Below are 23,079 nucleotides of genomic sequence, written 5' to 3'. Positions count from 1 at the left end.
CACCCTTTGATTAAACTATTAAACAGATGTAGTCATTTTGATTTGTGAAAAGGTCACACAGGCAGGATGGGAGGGTGAAGCTCAGTGTGTGTGTGTGTGTGTGTGTGTGTGTGTGTGTGTGAGTGTGTGAGAGTCTCAGAGTGTGTGTGTGTGTGTGAGAGTCTCAGTGTGTGTGTGTGTTGGGCAGAGAGAGAGAGAGGAGGGGGTTTTGGTAGGAGGCAGAAGATGCTGAGGAGAGAGACGCAGGACGGAAAATACAACAAGTGAGTGAACTGTTGCTCTGCAAATAAAGTCGCTCTGAGGCGGGATTTCTGCAGGGCGAAAGTCTGCAAAAGTAACTCTCCAGAATGTGTGATTTTATTTGACGGACGCGACTTTTGAATTGCTTTTATTATCATTATTATTACTACTCTTTTTTTAATTTATGTTTTAATTATCTGCTCGGACTGTGAGCGCTGCATTGTGGACGGTGCGGTCTGGCCACCATGCAGGAGGAGTCCTGGATGAGATGCTGCAAGTTTAATCCTTATTATTATTAGTGGGACTTTGAGTTTTGCAGCGCAACTTCACTCCGATGCGACGGTGAAAAGCGCTTCAGTCAGTTCTTTGGGAGGATTTCAGTCTTCAGTCCTGGACCAGGTTTTTCCTGCGGCGTTTCCATCTGAACCCGCATCATGACAAAACACTGAGAACCGGCTAGAAAAGAAAGAAAAAAAACACACTGGGGTAAGCTGTAATCTGAGTTTCTCAAAAAAAAAGTTTGCTGGTGAAATCTGTATATATTTCCTCTTGCTCTGATTAAATGTGGACGGATGTTTAAAATGGAAGTGCTCGTTTTAATTATAAGGATGTTATTATGAGAATTAGAATTAGAATTAGAATATTAGAATTAGAGTGTTTTTGAGTTTGTAGACCTTAATGAATGTAGGCCTGTGATAATATCAACATGTAGCTGTGACCTCAGCTCGTTTGGTTATTAGCCTATATTACTGAGGTTTCCCATGTCTTTTTTTTAATTTATTTTTTATCAATGATAAATATGTTTAAATAGCATAAAATACTCACAGTATCCTATATTGCATTTTTTCGCCCTTTTTTTAAATTTAAATATTTGTTAATAACAAAATGAAATGCTTTATTTGTTAAATTTATTTTATTTTTTGGTAAATATGTGTTATAGGAAAAGTATTTGTTTTGTTAGTTCTTATTTAATTATATGTGTGTATATGTGTGTGTTTTTCTTTCTATAGATTCAGTGAAAATGTTCTCTGCTTCATCCAAGCTGCTTTTAAAACAAGTTCCCACATTCAACACAATTTGGCCGGCCCTTTCCTCAGAATTTGCCTTTTTATGACCTGTAACAAATCTGTGGCTACTTTGAATGGAGAAGTAGACCGCTGAGATAAATCTAATCCAGGCTCTTGTGTGAGTCCATCAACAAAAAGCACAAGAAGGGATATAGAAAAAGATAAGAGATTTAGCAGTTTCCTCGTTCTTCTCTTCTCTTCTCTTCTCGTTCCTGGACAGACAAGTAAAGCGCCCTTCCCCATATGTGGTGGGTGAGATGAACTCCAGTGGGAATACTGTAGACCCCACCTGACAGCTTTTCACTGGAGCCTCCACAAGAGCTGGATGAAAGAAAAAAAAGCCTAAAATCCAACATCTCAACGGTGATGCTCATTTTTGACAAAGACATTTAAAATATTTATGTTATTTTTGCAAAATAATGTGTTATCTTTAGATAGGTTGAAAGCCCTCTGACATTGTGAACCAGAGGAAATTGAAAAATAAAAGGATACAAAACAAACCATACTGAATACCAAGAAATGGAAAAACCTATTTGTCATTCTCCCCCCGACTTCTGATTTTCTCCTGTCTGAGACTTTCCCGCTCCTAGAATAGCCCCCATTTCCTTTCTCTACCCCACACAATCACATATTTTCCTCCTCCACTTTCTCAATCCAGTAGTTACTTTCTTCAGATTTCAGTCTGGCCGGCACAACCATTCCAGCTAAGGGGGAGGAGGACTTCCTCACGCTGGCCGCCTCCCGGCTCAGCCGCAAGAAACGAGTCATCGGGGCTGGAGTCGGCGTGGCCATGGTCCTGGTCCTGCTGGTGGCCATTCCCCTATTGGTCCACACCACCAAGGGGGGAGGGTCCGGAGGAGGGGGCACGCGTTACGAGATGCGCGGGAGCTGCAAGATGGTGTGTGACACTTTCACCCCCCCACAGGGAGAGCTGACAGCCGTCTCCCCTCAGCCCCCAGACTTCTCGAACCGCAGGGGCAAACAGGGGTCCAGAGGGAGCTACGGACTTCCTGGTCCTCCAGGACCTAAAGGGCCCCCCGGAGAGCCCGGAGAGCCCGGCAAGCCCGGCCCACCTGGTCCGCCAGGGCCTGGACCCGGTGGCTACGGCCAAGCCTACAGTATCAAAATCGCCTTCTACGCAGGCCTCCGGAAACAACACGAAGGGAGTGAAATACTGAAGTTTGATGACGTGGTGACCAACGTAGGGAACTACTACGAACCGAGCACCGGCAAGTTCACCTGCCCTCTGCCCGGCATCTACTACTTCACCTACCACGTCCTGATGAGAGGAGGTGACGGGACCAGTATGTGGGCCGACCTGAAGAAGAACGGACAGGTGAGTGTGAAATTTCCCGCTGATATTGTGATCTGAGAGTTCCACCTTTTGAAACAAACTCTGTCTGCAGATATTAACCAACAAAAATAGGGAAAATCTTTTGCACAGTCATATACAGAGTTTGATTAAGACACAATAACAGTAACACTTTTATCATGCAGGTACGACACATATAAATGTTTTCTGAACCGATACCTCCAAACGGTTACAAAACAGAAAAATCACACAAATCAAACAGTTTTCTAACCATTGTTTTCGGAGAAGCCAGTATTTCAATTCAGCATGTTTTCTTAATCTCTGATGACGTATAAAATTCATTTTATGATCTATTACAGTAAGATTTTACATATTGGTCCTTTAACTTCATATAAGACAAGGAGAGATGTAATATACCGGATGCTAGTAAATTGCTATTTAATGTCCGTAGTACTTGTGCAGGCAGGTAGAACAATAAAATTGTAAGAAAAATTAGGCATTACAAGAAGATTAGATAACACACACATGGCTAGACATAAAAAAAGTACAAAATACACCCCCCATCCCCTCAACACACACAAGATCACACTCAAAATTAGACCTTAAAGAGTACCAAATACAGTCCTAGTCAACTCAGTAAGGTGTGGTTATGTTTAGGCACAAACACGACTTGGTTAAGGTTGGGGAAAGATCCAAATTTGGGTTAGAATAACTATTTGTTAAGGTCAGGGTAAAGTCATCACCATGGTTACAATAATAACCACTTGGTTAAGGTTAGGGAACGATCGTGGTCAGTGTCACAAGAAACCAACTGTCAGTAGGTAATGGGAAGCAAACAGCAGTATCACATGTCAAAATCCAATGTTGACCCCTTCGTCCACCTCGACTTCCTCCCTCTGCAGACTTTGGGGCTCTAAAACATCATCACACAACTTCCTCCTTTTCTCCCATCGGACTAGATAACTCCTACAGTCACTTGAACATAAACATACGTCGCTTTTGGGCATTTTCTGAAACGACTGATGCTGTCGTTTTTTCCTGAGACATCCAAAAAAATGTCATAAGCAACACCTCTCTGACACAGGGTCAACAAAACGTGATAAATAAAAGCATCACAGATGTAGTGTTTCTACATTAAGGCTATTCAATTGAACTGCATTGTATTGCACAGATTGTTGGTGTTGTGAAATAGTTTGACTACCACTCAGTTTTTGATGTTGAAAAAAAAGTATGAGCGCACCATGATGAAGTTTTAGACAAAGTCAAGTCTAAAACAAAGTTATACCATAAAATGAAATCTTAACTCTTATATGGAGACAAACTATCAACCCTCTGTTTAATAATACAGTTTAATCAGAACACGTTCAAAAAGCTTTTTTTCAAAGTTGTTGATTTAACTTTGGAGGACAAAAAAAGAAGAAACGAAAGCAGGATGAAAGTAGAAACAGAGGTGGGACTGAGAGCAGCTTTACATGGAAAACTGTAATTAATTGTACAACACGCACGCAAAAGGGGGAGAGAGAGCGCGAGAAAGAGAGAGTGACAGCCAAGCGATCAGGAGGATAACAATCCTCTACGTCTCTGCGGAACAACGCCAAACTGCAACAGCTGGCTACTGTCCTCTGAGGAACTCTGACTTTAACACTAATAAATAAACAAGTACAAATGCCTGGAAAAAAGCCTGGAATGCTTCCATCTGGAGATCCGTGACAAGCTTGAAGTACTAAGCCCTCACTGTGTTGAGGAGCCCTGATTCTGACATGTGTGCTGCAGAACAGAAGAGTGACGTCCTGGGGATTACCAGAGAAGAAAAGGCATGCTTTGCATTGTTACAAGTCAGAGGAGCCTGAGTGTTTGACGGTACAACGGTAGTTTCTCTGCACATAATTTACACGGTACATGAACGGACAGCAATTTGCTATTGAGCAGACCATCCCCCTGCTGGGCTGCTGTTCACTTTTTATCTTCAAAGCCTTTAGATACAGTGAGTGGGCCAGTAAGAATTCAACAGGGGACACGCTCAGCGGTTTGTACTGAAACCTTCTTCACTAAATGCGAAAAATGCCCAGTTTCAACTTATTCCTTATTATGTGAACATGCAAACATTCGCATTATACTTCTGAGTCACATATCACACAAAAATCTATCTTGTCAGGCTTTAAGTAATGTGTTTGTGTCCAGCAAACCCACGGATGTATAAAGAGAACTGGATACAGCGTTGGAGGCGGTCCCCCGTTTGTTCTGAGAGTTGTACAGTGGCGCATCAAGCAAAAAAAGCTTGACTTCCGAGTGATAAAGTACCCGGATCTTTGGCGATCTTACGCATCCATTTAGCCCATAGAGCAGGCGTAATAGCGTTTCCTTTAACCCCGCCTCCCAGCAGCCTGGCTCAGGCTCATTCACATGAGCGGAGGAAGGAAAATAATTCTGGACTCGGCTATTAGTGCATTTTACAACCTTTACGACCTAATGATTTAAATAAGGGCTATTCAAGTGTAATAAGTATTATCTGCTGATTTACAGGTGTTTTTTTTCCAATGTAAATCTATGAGAAAAAGTATTTTTGGGCCCAATGGCATCACGTGATGGACACATACGTTGTAGTACCACCGTTTGGCCACTACGTACAATTTGACACTGGACATTGCAGTTAGGTGGTATAAGTCTTAACCATTAGAGCGCCCTGAAAAAAAAGTAGGTTTTCTTTACTTTTTGAATGCTTATTTATCTGCAGTCCTCATCACTGGCTCTTGCTAACCCATGTGTTGGCGTATAGCTGCAGACGGACATGGCATCGCCTGCCAGTTCTTACCACCTGCCGGAGATGAGCTTCACAGGCAGGTTCACGCTGCACCCCGGCCCAGTCGGCCCAGTCAGTATAGGAACCATTAGTGCTGCAGCAAGGACATGCAGCTGGCGTTGTTGGCTTTCCCACCATTCATCGCAATTCAACAACGCTACCTACGACGTCACCAATGACATCATTGGGCATGCTACCTACTGGGAATCAAACCTGGTGATGTTGCAGTGGTTTACCACTGGACCACCCATGCACCCCTGGGTCAATTTGTTTGTTAGCTAGCAGGATATCTCAAAAACCTGTCAACATATTTCAGTACATATATGGCATAGGCCAAGAACTTTGTTTGGTGTCAAATCCAGGATATTAACTGGCACATGCATTCCATGACTGCCTATCACAAGGGGTATTTTGTGCAGATCTGGATCCAGATGGAGATGATGAAATTATGGCTGCTGACAGTTATTTTCCTTTGGCATTTAAAAAAATGTGGAAAAAATGCACATCACAATCTGCCAGAGCCCAAGGTGACATCCTCTAATTGTTTGTTTTGCCTGACCAACAGTCCGAAACCCAAAGATATTAAATTCGCAATGCAGACAAAAAAATGGCAATCCTTATATTTGATAAGCTGGAAATGACTGAAACAACTAATCGATTTCCAAAGTAGTTATTAAATTTGGAAAGCATGCCTCCAGCAAGGCTGCATCTACATCTGCATCAAATCAAGCGGATTTGCCAGATTTTTAAATTGAAATTTGTGCAATAGTTCATGAGAAAAGTGGGAAAATGTTCACAATGCTTTACTTTGCAATGAATACATTTATTTTTAGATTCCTGAATCTGCACCACAAACAAATCACTTCCTTGACCCGTGGTCTCACTAGCACCAAATTCAACCGCAATATGTTTTATATTTTTGAGATATTCTACAAACTAACATGTATGAGCTATAACAGCTATGATTAAATCAATGTACTGTCAGGTTCAGAACAAAAGTAGATTTTCTTCATACTGCTTTGGTTTTATAGACTTCCAAATACACACCATTATTTTATAGATCTTTTTTTGTGACTGGTCAAGTCCATAAAAACAGTTATTCCCTATTGCATTGATTTGACGGGATGTGCATAAAGTGCAGGGTAAAGAGGACAGACAGTTAAATGCCAGATATAATTGGAGGACTTGGTTTGTTGCGTGCCTTCACAGACATTGTCATTCCTGTCCTCTCTGGCTGTTAAATCTTTCATAGCCTTTAGATGAGATCCTCTCCCCTCCACCTGTGCCCCTCCTTTTATACACACACACACACACACACACGCTTTTACCGTCCACACTGACTGGCTATTGACTCCTTCCCCATTAATTATCTTTTCCATCAGCTAAATTATTTAACCCAATTCAGTGCTGATCTTGCCCTCACAGTTTCATCGCACCTTTCTGTGAATAGACAAGTGCTGTCGTAGCAGAGTGAACCAGCTAGGTCAATGAGAAACACCTTGAGGATAACACCGAAAGAGTTTGTCATTATTACTGTAACAATCATTCTGAACGGGTATTCTGTTCATGTGGATTTTATTTTGTCATTATATGAGACAACTTTGTCCCACTGTGAGATAATGAATGTAGCTATGTAGTGAGGACATGCATTGAAGAAATAGCTTGATATTTTGGGAAATACGCTCATTCACTTTCTTGCCAAAAGTTAGATGAGAAGATTGATCCTGCTCTCGTCTATGAGAAAATGAGCCTACTTCTCACTTGATTTATTACCTCAGTAAACATTGTAAACATGAGTTCATGGTCTCAATCGTTAGTTTCAAGTCTTCTTCAATACAGCATGATGTTCATTTAGTAAATTATGGTCCCATTTAGAGTCAAATAGACCATAAAGCAGGGTATGCTTTAGGGCGTGGCTACCTTGTGATTGACAGGTCGCTTCCACGACGTTGTCTGATCTGGGAGTTGTCCGTGTTTAACCCTCTCGTGTCACTTCTGGTTGCTAAAAACCAAGATGGCGACGGCCAAAATGCTGAATTTGAGGTTTCAAAACAGCAGTTGACTTACGACTACGTCCACTTCTTATTAACAGTCTATGGTCTCTACTGTAGCCTATATGTCCCAGGAGCCGGCAGCTGGTTAGCTTATCTTAAGATTGAAAACAGAGGGAAACAGCTAACCTCATGAACGTTGGGCAAGTTACTTGAAAAATTTAAACAATTAGTCATTAAAAACTAAGTAGGCTACTCAAGAGAAAAAGTAATTAGTTATATTACTCATAATATTATACTCTTGTTACTTACCATAGCTCCTTCAAAGGTGTCTTTAAGCAACTCCAAAAGCCTCCACACCCACATCACATATTCTGTATTTAACACATGTAGAAACAGAAAATAGATATTATTAGGGCTGTCAATTGATTAAAATATTCTCACGATTGTCCATGATTAATCGTGATTAATTGCAAATGGATCACAAATTTTTTATCTGTTCAAAATGTACCTTAAAGGGAGATTTGTCAAGTATTTAATACTCTTATCAACATGGGCGTGGGCAAATATGCTTGCTTTATGGAAATGCATGTTTATATTAACAACACAAAACAATGACAACTATTGTCCAGAAACCCTCACAGGTACTACATTTAGCATAAACAATATGCTCAAATCATAACATGGTAATCTCAAGGCTAACAGGCAACAACAGCTTTGTCGCAAGGTTAAATAATGCTCCAAACCTGCGCTTATTCGCGAGGAAAAACTGACATGGCCATATTCAAAGGGGTCCCTTGACCTCTGACCTCAAGATATGTGAATGAGGGTGTACCTGTGAGGGTTTCTGGACAATATTTGTCATTGTTTTGTGTTGTTAATAGATTTCCAATAATAAATATATACACACATTTGCATAAAGCAAGCATATTTGCCCACCCCCATGTTGATAAAAGTATTAAATACTTGACAAATCTCCCTTTAAGGTACATTTGAACAGATAAAAAATGTGTGATTAATTATGGACAATCATGCGATTAATTGCTAATTGACAGCCCGAGTAATAAAACATCTAAAAGCAAATATCCTATCAGGTGGGAGACCCTGGGGGTCTGTGGTCTAATCTGTGTCTGTTCAGGGGTCCTTGACATGAAAAAGTTTGGGCACCACTGATATAGGCTACTGAATTTCAAATTGTAATGTCTTACAATACTTGTTACTGAAAATAAGTAATTACGATACTGTAACATGCTTTTTGTGTTACTGCCCGACACTGCTAATTAACACATTAGGCTATATCTTGTTTGTTTTAATCATACAAAAAACAAAGTGTAAAAATTACAATTTGATGTTTTATGGGGGGGTTTCCCAAAATGTCAAACTAATGTAAATGGATTTGCATTAATGTAGTGCTTTTCTAGTCTTCCGATCACTCAAAGCTCTTAAACTATTCGTTTAAAACTTGGTATGCCTGTTGATAGTGTGTTTCGCAGCATGGGTGGATGTGTGTGTGTGTGTGTGTGTGTGTACAACAATTGTCAGACTGATATGCGTGGTGTTGATCAACGTCTTGTCAAAGAGAGCTGAGAATAAGACGCATCCTGAGGAGAGATCACTGCGGGGACAGGCAGGACACAGACACGTGGGCTGACAGAGAGAGACATGGGTAGATGAATATTCACAGGAGAGTGGACATGAGGAGGGTGAGAGAAAAGGAAGCATGAGAGCGTCCTCTGGTGAAGGGAGGAGCTGAGGAGATGGGATAAAGCTATATATAACTGACATATACGAAACTAATCAGACACATGTTGCTAACGAAATGTAAAGCTGATGTTCAAGTTTGCACCAAGTTTGCAGAGATGAATCACTCAATGCGAGAATCCTCTTCACTCATCGTGTCCTATAACTCATCAAAGGATTGGTGTTGAGGTGGATGACCTTTTCAATGGATATATAATTCACCACCAATATGTACTTTGCCCTTTACAGTGATGAGCATGGAGAGAGGGAGTATGAATATTTATAGCTAGTCCAATATGGGAGAAACTGGGCTGGTCAGTTGGTCGGACACACACACGCACACAAAATATAGTTTTGATGATTTGATCAGTGTGGTAGCAGCTTTTTGGCATCTCATCTGCTATTGACACACGGTGACCTCATTATGTGGCAGTGGCATTAGGAGGAGGAGACTGGTGGACGAAGCTGAGCCTTATTAAAGCCCAACAAAATGCTCTGACATGTGGCTCAGCCTTAACAATGTAAGGTGTAAAGGTTGGAGGGAAAGATTAATTAAAAGTGGAGAATTATGTTTCGGAGTAAAGGTAAAGATGTTCAGGTTAGAATAATAGATTTATCGGGTTCTGATGAAGGTGCATATGTTGGTTTTTATTATAGTGCATGGGTTAATGTCTTATTATTATGAATAAGGGTTTGGATTAAGCAGACAGGCAGTAGCTCAAGCAACAAGCAGCAAAGGCGTGTTTGCCATGTAGTATGTACTGACTACAATGTAAACACTTGCATAAATATGCAGCCTGTTCTCATTCCCAGGGCGTCAAATACCAACGCTTCGTCATAGCCGTCGGCACCCTTTTGCGCCTTTATGAGACTTTCCATTAACTACGATGTAAACCCATCCAATGCAGCAGTAAATGCACAGGGAAAGTGGTGTGGTGACGTAGTTTTAAGAGCAAAAGAGACACACGGCAGGCGGGAGGGGAGGTGGATGGATCCAACAAACACAAGGCTTTCATCCAGGAAACCGGTGTTTGTGTCCCGTGCGTTATGACTCACTTTCACGTTACAATCAGCTGTTCGCACGAGTCACATGTTCACGACGTCAAGTCACATTTTCACTGTAAAAATGTAGTAATTTTCAAACCCAAACCTAACAAAGTCGTTTGGTTGCCTAATCCTAAACAAAACTTTAAACAACATTAAGCATGTGTTTACTGCGACCAAAAGGTGACGCCGAGCGGTCTGACAAAGCGTCAGCATATGACGAGTTGGGATGAGAACGTGTTGAAATATGCTACTCTCAGAGGTAGAAGTAAAAGTGAGAAATAACGTTCATGGCGAGCGGGTGGGAAGATGGATGGGTCCAACAAACACATGACTTTTATCTGGGAGAGCAGTGTTTTGTTTTGCAAGTTACGTCAGCGACGTTTATCATGTTTTTTAGTGACGTTTGTGAAGTGTTTTCCGTACTTATGTTATGTTGTTTCCGTACGTTTTTTAAGACCAACCATGACGTTTTGAGTGAGTGATTTTGTTGCCTCATCCTAACTGTGGACGCTACTGTAGTTTTGTTGTATGGCGCACACATGACACGCGAAAAGCCTAAAATGCGTCCTCACGATCACCCAGAATGTCCGTGTAATGTCGTGCTATTTATACACCTTCCCGTGAGACCAGGTGTCTTTTAGGCTAGTTCTCAAGCAACAGTCAGCAAAGACCCGTTTGCTCAAAAAGGTGTATGAATGACATGATAATACACAATAAGAACACCTTTCTTGCTTTTGGCGTGTCATTTATTCACCTTGTAGTCTTGTACTGACAATTGCAATGTAAATTCATCCGCGTAAATACTGTATGCAGACATAAAGCGAGAAAGAACGCTTATGGTGAGCTGGCAGGTGGGGAGGTGGACGGATCCAACAAACACTCACGTTTTAACCAAGAGACCAGTGTTTTGTTTTGTAAGTTACGTTAGTTTTCCGTAGTAATGTTATGTTCTCTCCATACGTATTTTACTTAGTTTACGCACTTTCTTGAAGCCCAACCATGACGTTTTTCCTAAACCTAACTAAGTGGTTTTGTTGCCTAAACTTAACTGCGTACATTACCGTATTTTTGTTGCATGGCGTACACATGACATGTGAAAAGCCTAGAATGCGTCCTCATGACACAAAATGTCCTCGTAATGTCGTTCTATTTATACGTCTTCTTGTGAGACGAGACCGGCTGTCTTTTAGGCCGGCTCTCAAGCAACAAGCAACAAAGACAATGCACAAACTGACAACCACGGTTTATGTGTGTACATAAGAAAATAAGCTAATACGATCTAAGAGCTAATTAGATAATTAAATAAATCACACAAAAGTAGTGGTGATGACAAGCTTGGACTCAATTAGAGGAAATGAACGGCTCTCCTCCAGTAGGTAGGTGTGATCTGTGAGAGGTGGAAGCTGCTGATTACAGTACGTCAGACAAGGTGTCAATACGAGCCTCGTGTGGCACTTCATTAGACAGTTTCAAATTTATTTTATTTTTTGCCTTTTGGAAGCCGTGCTTTTTTCCCTCAACGGTTGCGTGTGTTAGTAGAATAATTAATAATCAAGGCTAATTTTGTGTGTGATGCATTGCTTTAGTGTAAAACACTATTATAATGGGAAACATTTTATGATGAAGGATAAAAGTCCACCCTTTCAGACAGCTTGTAGAGCAAACAGAAAGGGTCCTCTCACATATACCCTGCAGCTCGCCCTCGTCTTCCCTTCTTGTCTTTGTCTCTGAGAGCACACACACATTTATGCGCATGTTCATGCACACAGCCATTATTTGACTATATGTTTCTGTTATAATGGCTGAGGCCATTATATTCTGCCGACTGAAACGACCTGGCTGGTTGTTACTGTGTTTCGTCGTGCCTTTGTTGTGCTTTCCCTTTGCCTCCCCATTATATCATTATTTCTCCTCATCAGAGAAGCAGGATTTTGTCTCTTTCATAAACAGCAACAGTGTTTTGCAGTGTTTGACAGTGGCACAGCTGATGAATGCTGTTTGTGTTCCTGTGCACATAGCATTGTAAAACACACACAGAGTTAATATGAGACAATTAACAATATGTCATAAAGCTGCAACAATAAATCGGTTAATTGTCGACGATTAAATTAATCACCAACTATTTTGATAATCGATTAATCTGTTTGAGTAATTTTTTAAAGAAAAAAAAAGTCTAAATTCTCTGATTCAAGCTTCTTAAATGTGAATATTTTCTGGTTTCTTTACTCCTCTATGACAGTAAACTGAATATCTTTGAGTTGTGGACAAAACAAGACATTTGAGGACATCATCGTGGGCTTTGGAGAACACTGATGGACATTTTTCACCATTTTCTGACATTTTATAGACCAAAACAACTAATCGATTCATCAAGAAAATAATCAACAGATTAATCAACAATAGAACTAATCGTTAGTTGCAGACCTAGAATACTATAATTTAACTCCAGATGTTAGGCTTTGTCAGCTGATGCTCTGCAGGTATGCCGTCCACAGAACCCATTTATACCCAATTAAGGCATCTCCTCTACCCTCAAAGGTTTCAGTCTAGAGCCAATTAGAGACTTTTTAATCAACATCTTGACACCTTGGGTCTTGAGTGTCATGGCAAAATATTAACATTTAGTATGCCAATTAGTGTGTGTGAGTCTTCAGTGTAGGGAGAAGGGTTACGTGTCGACCTGCATAATAGAAACAGGATACCTCAGACTGGTACACATTGGTGAAGGCAGAGCGGCTTTTTACAAAAAGGGCCATTTCAATTGCCCTTCTCCTCTCTCCCAGTTCACCCTTAGACGTCCCTCAGGTAAGTTTAAGAGACCCCGTCTCAATCGCCTCGCTCCGCTCTGAGAGGTCTGTACATCACAGTGAATGAATCCTGTCAGTTTTATTACCAGAGGATCAAGGCGCCGCTGCGAAACAAAACAAAACTGAAAAAAAAAATAACACACTACACGGACAACCCGCCTCCCTAACCTCATTTAAACCCCCCTTCCTCCGAAGCAGGCATGCTTGATCAGTTTGTTATCCAACAGACTCCCTCCCCCATCACTCAAAGCCCCTCTCAACTTTGGCTTCCTTTACCCCAATCCTGTGCTTAGACTGTTAAAAGTGCATGCAGCTGCTCACCCGTCTGTGTCCTTATCCAAATTTCTGCTCTCCTTTTCACTCTCCTTTTCTCCTTACCCCCATCTTCCTCCCTCCTTCCATCATTTTTCCCCGAGACAAAGCCCAGACAAACATTATGAACACGCACTTTGATATTGGGTCGATACACATAAAAATGATGAAAATCTTTGGCTAAGTAAATTTGAAATACAGTATGTCAGCCCTTAAATATGTCACACAAATCAGTGGCTCACAGCTGAAAATGTAGATTTCATTGAGCATTTAGCACTGTCTGTGAATTATTTCTGTGCTGTCAATTTCCCCTCTCTCTCTCTCTCTCTCTTCCCATTTAATGTTGCCCCCTAATGAAAAGTGGAGGCAGTGTAATCTTCTCTATTGTCCCGCGGGTCTCCCTTCTCCCCAACAGCAGCAGATCAAGTCAGAACGGCGTTGAGCCAACAGACAGAAATTCACTCCCTTGTCGCTATCAATCTCCGCCGCTGTTGACAATAATCCTGATTTGCCTTTCCCTCTTGTTTTCACTCCCAAAGCCCTGGCCGGCGCCTCCTGCACACTTTAAGAAAACACTGTTTCACTGTGATTGTTGCTGACAGGCGAACCTGCAGACTCGTCTACGCTGGTTTCAGTGTCACAAAGCTCTGCAATGTCATCGGCTCGGGCTCGGCCCAAGAAAATATATTCACACAGTGGTGGAGGAAGTATTTAGGTTCTTAAATTAAGGAAAAACACCAATACAACAATGTGAAAATATCAGTTAAAGTCCTTCACTCAAAATTCTCCTTGAGTAAAAGCACAGATGTGTTATCAGCACACCAAACGTGTGACCTTAAAATAAACACCTTGACAATAATAGTTATTTACCTATTTTTTTCAAGGTAATCAGTTTCCTCATTTTTTTTAAAGTAAGATCAATTTGTCAGATTTTACAGTGTACCTTGTATCACAGTTAAAGTATGCACAGAAAAATTGCCCCTATGAATGATATATAATGATATATTAATTATTAGATTTTCAATACTGATGCATGAATGCATAAGAAGCATTTTACTGTTGTAGCTGGTTGAGGTGGAGCTAGTTTTACTTTATTTACTGTAGGGCTGCAACTAACCATTATTTTCATTTTCCATTATTTTCTCAATTAATCGACTAGTCGTTTGATCTATAAAATGTCAGAAGATATTGAAAAATGTCAATCAGTGTTTCCAAGATGACGTCCTCAAATGTCTTGTTTTGTCCACAATTCAAAGATATTCAGTTTACTGTCATAGAGGAGTAAAGAAAGCAGAAAATATTCACATTTAAGAAGCTGGAATCAGAGAACTTTGACTTTTTTTTTTCTTAAAAAATTACTCAAACCGATTAATCGATTATTAAAATAGTTGGTGATTAATTTAATAGTTGACAACTTATTGATTAATTGTTGCTGCTTTAATTTTTCTAATTATTTTAGGTAGTTTAATCTTTATCATAGAACTGTATTTTATAAAATCACAATATATTTTTAATGTAAACTCTTAATCTGAAGAGTTACTTGTAACTACAGCTGTCAGATAAATATAGCGGAGTATAAAGTAGCATAAAATAAAAATACTCATGTATGAATTGTACTTCAGCACAGTACTCGAGTAAATGTGCTTAGTTACTTTCTACCACTGATACAAATAATAATAAATAATACACTCTTTACACATATTTAATTGTCTTAGTTGATGTCAAGAAATATTTAATATAAACAAATATTTTAACCTCTTTCTTTTTTTGTTTTGTTTTACTGAGTACGATTCTGATTACTATTAATTCATGATTAACTCATATTCCATTGCGGCAATAATATTGAAGATGACTGTGATAATATTTTGAATGCCACAAATATGTGCATAAAATGTATTAACATGTCCACTGGGTTACTATACAGAGGAGAATGCAAACATGAATTAATCATAAACATAACACATTAAATGTCAGCATCTCCACTGTCTCTTGGAGTCGAGGCTATAAGTAAACCTGCGTGTCTCATAAGGAAGTCAACCATAAAAAGCCATAAATAATATTGTGTCCTTTTGGCTGGCAAATATAATTAGCTGACGTTCATGCTTAAAATGTCATTACAATGAGGTGGTGTGAATATCACTGCTGCAACTTACAGTATGACTCCTAAACATGGATGATACAGGTAGACAGCAGTGTGTTTTAATGTGCTGCATTCAGTTTTATCAAATACTTTAATAGGAGGGATTGTAATAATGTTGTCCATGCACATGCATTAGATGTAAACCAGTTTTAATTGTAATCTTATATTGTGTTCGTAGCGAGTTACAACAGCCTGTCAGCCTCTAACTCAGCTGAAAACACTGTCAGGGGAATCCTGCCGTTCAACCATGTAGACAGATGTTGGACGTACAAGATGTCAGAATCTCTTTACTGTTATATTTTTCCTAAAACCTATTAGGTCTCCTCTGGGGAGCCGTTCAGTCCCTTCAGAGGAAAAACAGTCCAACAGTATAAAATCACAAAATGTCTCGTATGCTGCGTGGTTTTTCTCAGGTGTTCACTTGAGATTCATAAAAAAACAAAGAGAGATGCTCTCATCGAGATGTAAAGAAAGAGAGAGCGAGCGAGATGGATTTTGTGTGTGTGTGTGTGTGTGATCTTCTCCTGACCTCCTGCTAGTGTTTCATGGGCCCATTTGACCACTGTAGCCTATCCTGTGCCCCCATTTATTGTGATTGTATGGAGTTATTGAGGAGTTGGACCTATTAGGCGGGGAGCTGCCATGGCTATCCGACTACCAATTACTGTAGCCTGCAGCCGTGTATAGCCCGCCCTGACGCATCTGGAGGTAGGGAGGGGTGAGGGATGCTGCGAGGGGGGGAGGGGAAGGAGGCAGAGCGGAGGGGAGGGGTCCTCAGGAGACCTGCCACAGCAGCACGCCGTTAATCAATCCGATTTAGACCGGACAGGGACACACTTAGTCGCTGCTCCCGCCAACACTGCCATGGCGGGGGAGAGAAAATGTGTGCGTGACCTGCATCTAATTGGAGTGTAAGGACACAAAAAGATGGATAGATGGGTCCAGAATGAAGAGATAGCGATGGGGTAGCGAATGGGCGAGGGGTGATGGAAGGGGCGTGAGGTTTGGAGAGAGACAACAATTAATGGAGTGATGTGAGTTGAATTAAAACAAAGGAAATGTATCGATTCATTTCTGTCTGGAGGAGGGGGAATAAAAATGTTCACCTTCTCTGCATGGAGAAGAAATGCTCGTATGGAGAAATATATTGAGTTGAATTGATGAAGTGGGTGCGGAAAAAACTCATCATTTGATGGAGGACGAGGAGAAATGGGTAGTTTAGTCTTATTTGATTTGTCTTAGTGATCACAAGAGAGTCGTGGAAGCAGGATGACTGGTGGAGATGATGGACCAGTCCGACCCAGAGCTGGAGACAAGGATGGAGTGAGGGTAGCATATTTGCATTCATTAATATTTATGTCCTTGTGTACTTTATTTTTCCACTATTAAATGGATCTTCTGCTTGAATAGTTGGTCACTTACCCAATGATGGTGCAATTCATTATGAGCAGATTTGCTTACTGGGTGCAAAGACAACTTGGAACTCAACAGAAACACCAGGGCGCCCTATTCGCCACCGAAACAGCTCATTATCCACGCTCAATTCTTTACATTTATCAACTGTGTTGGCTACCGCATGTAATCGCAACATGTATGGGAGCGTTATGATCTTGGAATATGCAGACATCATTAGAGCTGCGTTCAGTGGTATCACATTTGTGTTAACTGCTATGTAAACATGTACAGTAATGACTTCTTCCTGAACTATACCATTACAGACCCAGCATCAAGATTAATCACACATCCGCACACATAAACCTGTCCAGATGTAGATAAAAGATTGAAGAATGACTCATCAGACAGTAGGACTTTTTAAAATTGTGTCAGGCTCCAGGTTCTGTGGTCTTCTCACCAGATAATGCATCTTTAGTGGGTTGGTTTTGAATTTTGATGGCAGACATTAATGCCAGTTTTATGAAGCTCATAATGTCGAGCTCTTGTTGTAACTGTGTTATCGGGGTGTTGAATATATTGTTTGGTAATTTTGAGGCTATGGTGTTGCTCAACTGTCTTTGTCCTTGCCGAAGCATGTTGTCCATGTTTAGCATTATATACATATATATTAGGATTTCTTTTTTTTTTTGCCATTTAAAGCTGAAGTAGGCGAGATCGGAGCAAATATGATACAAAAAAAAGTTATTTTAATAAAACGTTCGCTATATCGTGACAGTAGTACGTGAAACAGGTAACCTGAAAAAAATCATGTGCCTCTGTGTCCTCCGGTGCTCCTAATGGTATCTGCAAGATTTCACAGACCAGAGGAAAACAAGCAGTAAGAGCTGATCTGAGGTCTGCTGTCCAGCTGCCGTCTATAAGAGCCGGCTGTCAATCACTCGCAAACTAGGCTCGCGCTGATCAATTATGAATCAATATTATGTTACGTTAATGCCTATTTCTCGCCTCAAATGTTTTCAGATTCATCTTGTAGTGCACTGTTTAGCTGTAAAATTTGAAAGTTTGTGACGCAGCCGCCATTGTAAAATCTGTTGAAGGAGCACAGCCAATAGGAACGCTCTCTCAATGAAATGACCTGTGATTGGTCAAAGTCTCCTGTTACAGGCTAGATTTTTTAAAGCCTGAAAACAGAGCCATGAGGAGGTGCAGGAGTCTAGTTTTCTCTCAGAACACTTGAATTACAATATGCTAAAAGGTTAATATAGACTTTTTGCCCAATGATGCCAAAAATATACTGCCTACTGCCACTTTAAAGGAACAATATGTAACACTGACAGCTAGCGTTTAAAATGGGTACTGCAGGCCAAATTCAAAATTGGAGAGTTGTCTCCCCCCTCCACTCCTCTCCAGATTTGAAGTTCATGAGGGTTGCCAGGTTGAGGATACTGAACCAACACAAGCGCAACATTATACTTTGAAAATGACAAGCGAAGTCGAATCCTTCACTGCAAATTCCTCAGATAACGTATACGATTGCAATGTATTTATTGTTTTCAAACATAGACTGCAATACAACATTGACAACAACAGAAAATGACGGACAGCAGTACACACTCAAGCCTGTTCAGCGATGCCTGTTGTTTAAGGCAGCTATAAATGCCGGTATCACGCTTTTCCCAAAGCGAGCCCTATTGCACCTCAGTGTTCTATACCAGTGCCCGGAGCGGGGCATTATGGTGAGGTGGTGATTGAGTGGGTGTGTGATGTCCTGTGCTATTGAGATTGCAATGCGTGCAATGGCTTTGTTGTTGAGAATATAATATTAATAAGTATGTTTTCTTTAGTGCATAATTACCTGAAAATAAGAATTGTTTCGTTACCCTAAAATGAGCCATTTATATATAGGGAGCCGGCTGGCATGTTTCTACAGTAGCCCAGAACGGACAAACCAAACACTGTTAACTTTTCCTGCTTGGGTCGGAGTCAAAAGAACTGATCCTCTCGGATGCGATCCTTGTAATCCCATATCAGCCTCTTCTCTGCAACAGGTGGATCAGGTGTGAGAGCAACAATCCTCTGGAAAAATTGATGGCGGCTAAGAAAGCTTGTGCTCTCAGATGGAGGTTTGAGGCCAAAGATCACTGCACATCTCGTCTGTCTACCCAGTGGACAGGAAGGCATCTGTACTGATGACATTACACCGAGATCACAGAATGAAACAGGAAATAATATGGCACCAGTTACATCCAGATAACGTGAGCAGATGGTTTTGGGTGGGATGCTGTGACAAGATGAAAAAGATAAACGTGTTAAAATCATCAGCTTCTTACTATAAACTGTCAATTTCTATCAGAATTATCCTCATTAATCTATCTGGATTATTTTACTGGATTACATAATATCTGCTTTCTTCATGTTGAATGCAGAAATCCATATTATACATACATTATACATGTCTTTTATTACTCAACCCAGTAATTAACATTTAGATAACTGTGTTGAACAGGCCGGCATGCAGGTGATGATTAGTGTTTTGGGGCTACAGTACCAGCGGTTCAAATAAGAGCAGAGAGGATTGTGGGAGCAGAGGCTTGTAGAGACGCATGGATGACATTAATAAATCGGTTTTCCACGATGAAAGATTGGAAACTAGCCAGTTTAAATCGCTCGTCTTCAATATAAAGTAATGGACGTATATATACATCCATGATCACAGATACATGAAAACAGTCCTGTAATTAAAATTAATTTTTTTCTTGTGTTGATGTATTTGATTGTAATTCAATGAACTTTATTGACATGGATGTTCTAAACAATATCAAAGTAAAGAAGGAGAATCTAAATAAAATATGAAATGCCTCAATAGTGTTTGTATAGTATGTAGTAGTATGTAGTGGCATGCTGTATTATCTTGCCTTGAAGAGTCCTTACAAACAAAAACACCTTTTTTTGAGTTGAGTGAAATGGTTCAATGACATTTAGTAATGATGTAAAAAAAAAAAAAATGCTGGTCATACTATCAGCATCTGAGCAAAAAAAAGGGCCATATTTATGTCCAACCTGTTCTCATCCCCAGGGCGTCAAATACTGACGCTTTGTCACGGCCGTCGCCGTTGAATACCGCTGCACAATGCACCCCCTTTAGCGCCGGTCTGCGACACATCAGGCTTTCCATTAACTACAATGTAAGCCCATCCAAGGCAACAGTAAACGCTCAGGGAAAGTGCAGTGGTGAGGTAGTTTAAAGAGTGAAAGAGACACACAGGGCGGGAGGGACGGGAGGTGGATGAGTCCAACAACACAAGGCTTTCATCCAGGAGACCGCTGTTCGTGTCCCATGCGTTACGTTTCACTTTCACTTTACAATCAGCTGTTCATTTAAGTCCTTTGTTCACAACACCAAGTCACATTTTCACTGTCATTTTAAACCCAGCTATGTTGTCTTTTCCTAAACCTAACTAAGTGGTTTTGTTGCCTAAATCTAAACAAGTGTTTTTGTTTAATTTAGAACATTAAGCATGTGTTTGATGCCGACGGCTGTGACAAAGTGTCGGTATGTGATGAATTGGGATGACAACGTGTTCCTATGTCAGTAATCTTCAATGAGAGTGGCAGGTGTTCAGTTTGAGCCACCATTTGCAAGATTCTTAAAATGCGTTGTTTAATAAAATCATGCCACCACACCCAAATTTAAAATTCGAAACACTACTCCACATTCCTCCTCCGTCCAACATTTTTTGTAAAATGTACAGAGGTTCTAACTGGATGCAAAATTGCACTTCAAAAAGCTGCTAAGCCTAAAACAATTACATAATGTCAGTGGAGAGTTGCATTTTCCCATCAAGCTCAGTACTGTATTGTAGTTTTTCACCCCATGAAGACTAAAACTAGGGTAAAAACATCAAGTTTTTGTCATATAAGGTTTGAAAATAGTCAGATTTTAAAGACATTTAATATCAGCACAACATCTGCGGTACCCTGTGGTTTACAGTAGGTGTTACGATGTTGACTGTGAGTCGCAGCATCCCCAGAGACCTTTGTTATATCTCCCTCTCCCTCATCGCTTCAAAAAAGGCTTACAATGCCCTAGAAGAAATATCACAGAACATATCAACAATCAGCAGCCTCAACACAGACCACAAAACTCTCTCTCTATCACTACTTTCTCAATGGTATTTCCTTATTTCTTTCCATCTTTGCAGCCTATATCAACACGTTTTTTTTTTGTCTCTGTCTCAGGTGAGGGCCAGTGCAATCGCTCAAGATGCAGATCAGAACTACGACTACGCGTCCAACAGCGTCATCCTGCACCTGGATGTGGGAGACGAAGTGTGCGTGCAGCTGGATGGCGGCAAAGTTCACGGCGGAAACACCAACAAATACAGCACCTTCTCTGGCTTCCTCATCTATCCTGACTGACAGTATATACTCACATTTATATACTATCTCTCTCTCTCTCTCTCTCTCTCTCTCTCCCTCTCTCTGTAATCAAGCAAAAAGTTTCCTCTCCTTTCTTCATCTAACACCATCATGCCTCCATGATGTAATTTGTCATTTCAAAGCCGTTCAGTGCACAAACCATGTAATAACACGATCACAGTTAACAAATAGAGAATTTGTGTAAAAATGAATATAGTATTGTATATATTACCAGTTAACATTTACTTCTGATACACACACTTGTGTTATCATTATTCTGTGCCATGTACAGTATGTGTAAGCATGACTAAAACACATGATTCACATCTGTTTCACATGCACACATTGGCTTGTACACACACATACACACACACAAAGGCGTGCTCACATGCATTGAACTTCTCCTATCAGTTGTTACACTGAGACAAGATGACCATTTCAGCCACCGGTCTGAAATCGACTGCAATGATCTCTGAATGTAGACTGTAAATCGAAGTGTGTGTACTTGGCTGCAGCCTCTCGCCTTCACTGTGAGATGGATTTTCAAATGAGAAATGTCATGAATATATTGATCCCAGCTGATAATACAGCCAACACCATGAACATAATCCAGTGTGTTGTATGTTTGTGCTCATGCCCGCGTTCGAGAGTACGTGTGTGTGTTTACCCTTCAGTTTGTGTTGAGGCGTAAAAGCATCACGCTGCTGTTAGTTTGACTCGTCTCCGGCTCCTGTTAAGGGAGCGAGTGTCAGGTTGTCGGTAACAGTCCCTTAACACACACAGTACATCGATACTGAGGTTTAGCTTTGAGATTTTCCCTGAGCCAGAGCTCATGGCAGAGCCTCATCATGTCCTGCTAATGAGCTGAGGCGTCCTCTGCAGCCTCATCTGTTCAGTCACATTCACATCTGGCATCCATAGTTTTTCTGTATGACGTCGTTTGACATTTTGGGAAATACGCTTGTGTGCTTTCTTGCTGGGAGTTAGATAAGATTGATACAACTCTCTCATATCTGTCCGTTCACTATAATGCTATACAGGCAGCAGCCGGGTAGCTTAGTGTAGCATAAGGGCTGGGTTATACTCTATTATAGAGCTGGATACCGGACCTCAAGATGGAGCCTATTCATTCCAATGAGAATTGCTCACCTGGTGCATACGCCAAAAAAGTTTTCTAGCTCCCTGGTTTACTTCCGGGGTATGCAGCCCACTGAATATGCACAATAGGTTTTCTCCCGCTCAGCCCTTATAGACTTTACATCGTGATGACGTCGCTTTTCTCGACTCGAGGAATGTTTTACAAATATAAAACCTCCATGGATCAAAAATTCATAATAGAAAGAGTCATGATCGACTTTGTTTGCAGTTCGAGGCGTCCTGTCAACAGTTTTACAGACGTCTCTTTTACAATTGTGGTCTATGGGGAAAATGCTTTTTGGGCCGCAGGGGGGATTTTTCGCTGCAATACCACAAGTGGTCACTGGAACAAAATCTAGAAGCAAGGCTGAGCAGCGGCACTGTATCCAGTTCTGAGTATACATCCATGGTTATACTGGAAAAGAAGTGGTACGACATGTTGTCCGACCTCGTTGGAAATCAAAAGTGTTTCAGTGTATCAATCAACAGAACGGTTACACTTGACGGCCGAGTGAAAAGCCAGCAGAGAGAGGGGGTATGTGATATCATAGCACACGTTTTCAGACAGTGTGCGTGCAGCAAGACATTCATAGAGTTGTTTAAGCAGTTGTGTAACAAAAATTAAAATCCTGGCTTCTTTCGCACCTCCGCACAGCTGACCAATCACGGTGT

General features: G+C 40.8%; 1 protein-coding gene across 2 annotated transcripts; it reads left to right on the top strand.

The window, feature by feature from the left end:
- Positions 1-216: 216 nt before the first annotated feature.
- Positions 217-22,422, top strand: LOC119495929 (complement C1q-like protein 4). 2 transcript variants are annotated; one of them, XM_037782985.1, is made up of 3 exons: positions 217-726; positions 1,528-2,643; positions 21,091-22,422. In XM_037782985.1, the coding sequence occupies exons 2-3, from the start codon at positions 2,098-2,100 to the stop codon at positions 21,268-21,270; spliced, it is 726 nt and encodes a 241-aa protein (XP_037638913.1). In that variant the 5' UTR covers positions 217-726; positions 1,528-2,097; the 3' UTR covers positions 21,271-22,422. The 2 variants fall into 2 exon arrangements, with proteins under 2 accessions (XP_037638913.1, XP_037638827.1); XM_037782899.1 differs by having other exon boundaries at positions 1,251-2,643.
- Positions 22,423-23,079: the final 657 nt, after the last annotated feature.

This window comes from Sebastes umbrosus, chromosome 1 (assembly GCF_015220745.1).
Source record: "Sebastes umbrosus isolate fSebUmb1 chromosome 1, fSebUmb1.pri, whole genome shotgun sequence".
Taxonomy (NCBI): Eukaryota; Metazoa; Chordata; class Actinopteri; order Perciformes; family Sebastidae; genus Sebastes; species Sebastes umbrosus.
Note: the sequence above shows the minus strand (reverse complement) of the source record. Positions and strands in the feature narration are given on the sequence as shown.

Bases quoted from the DNA above. Each gene is read 5' to 3' on its own strand.
- LOC119495929 (XM_037782985.1), top strand. From the start codon at position 2,098: ATGGTCCTGGTCCTGCTGGTGGCCATTCCCCTATTGGTCCACACCACC. The intron at 2,644-21,090 runs GTGAGTGTGAAA...TCTCTGTCTCAG, and splicing joins ACCTGAAGAAGAACGGACAG to GTGAGGGCCAGTGCAATCGC.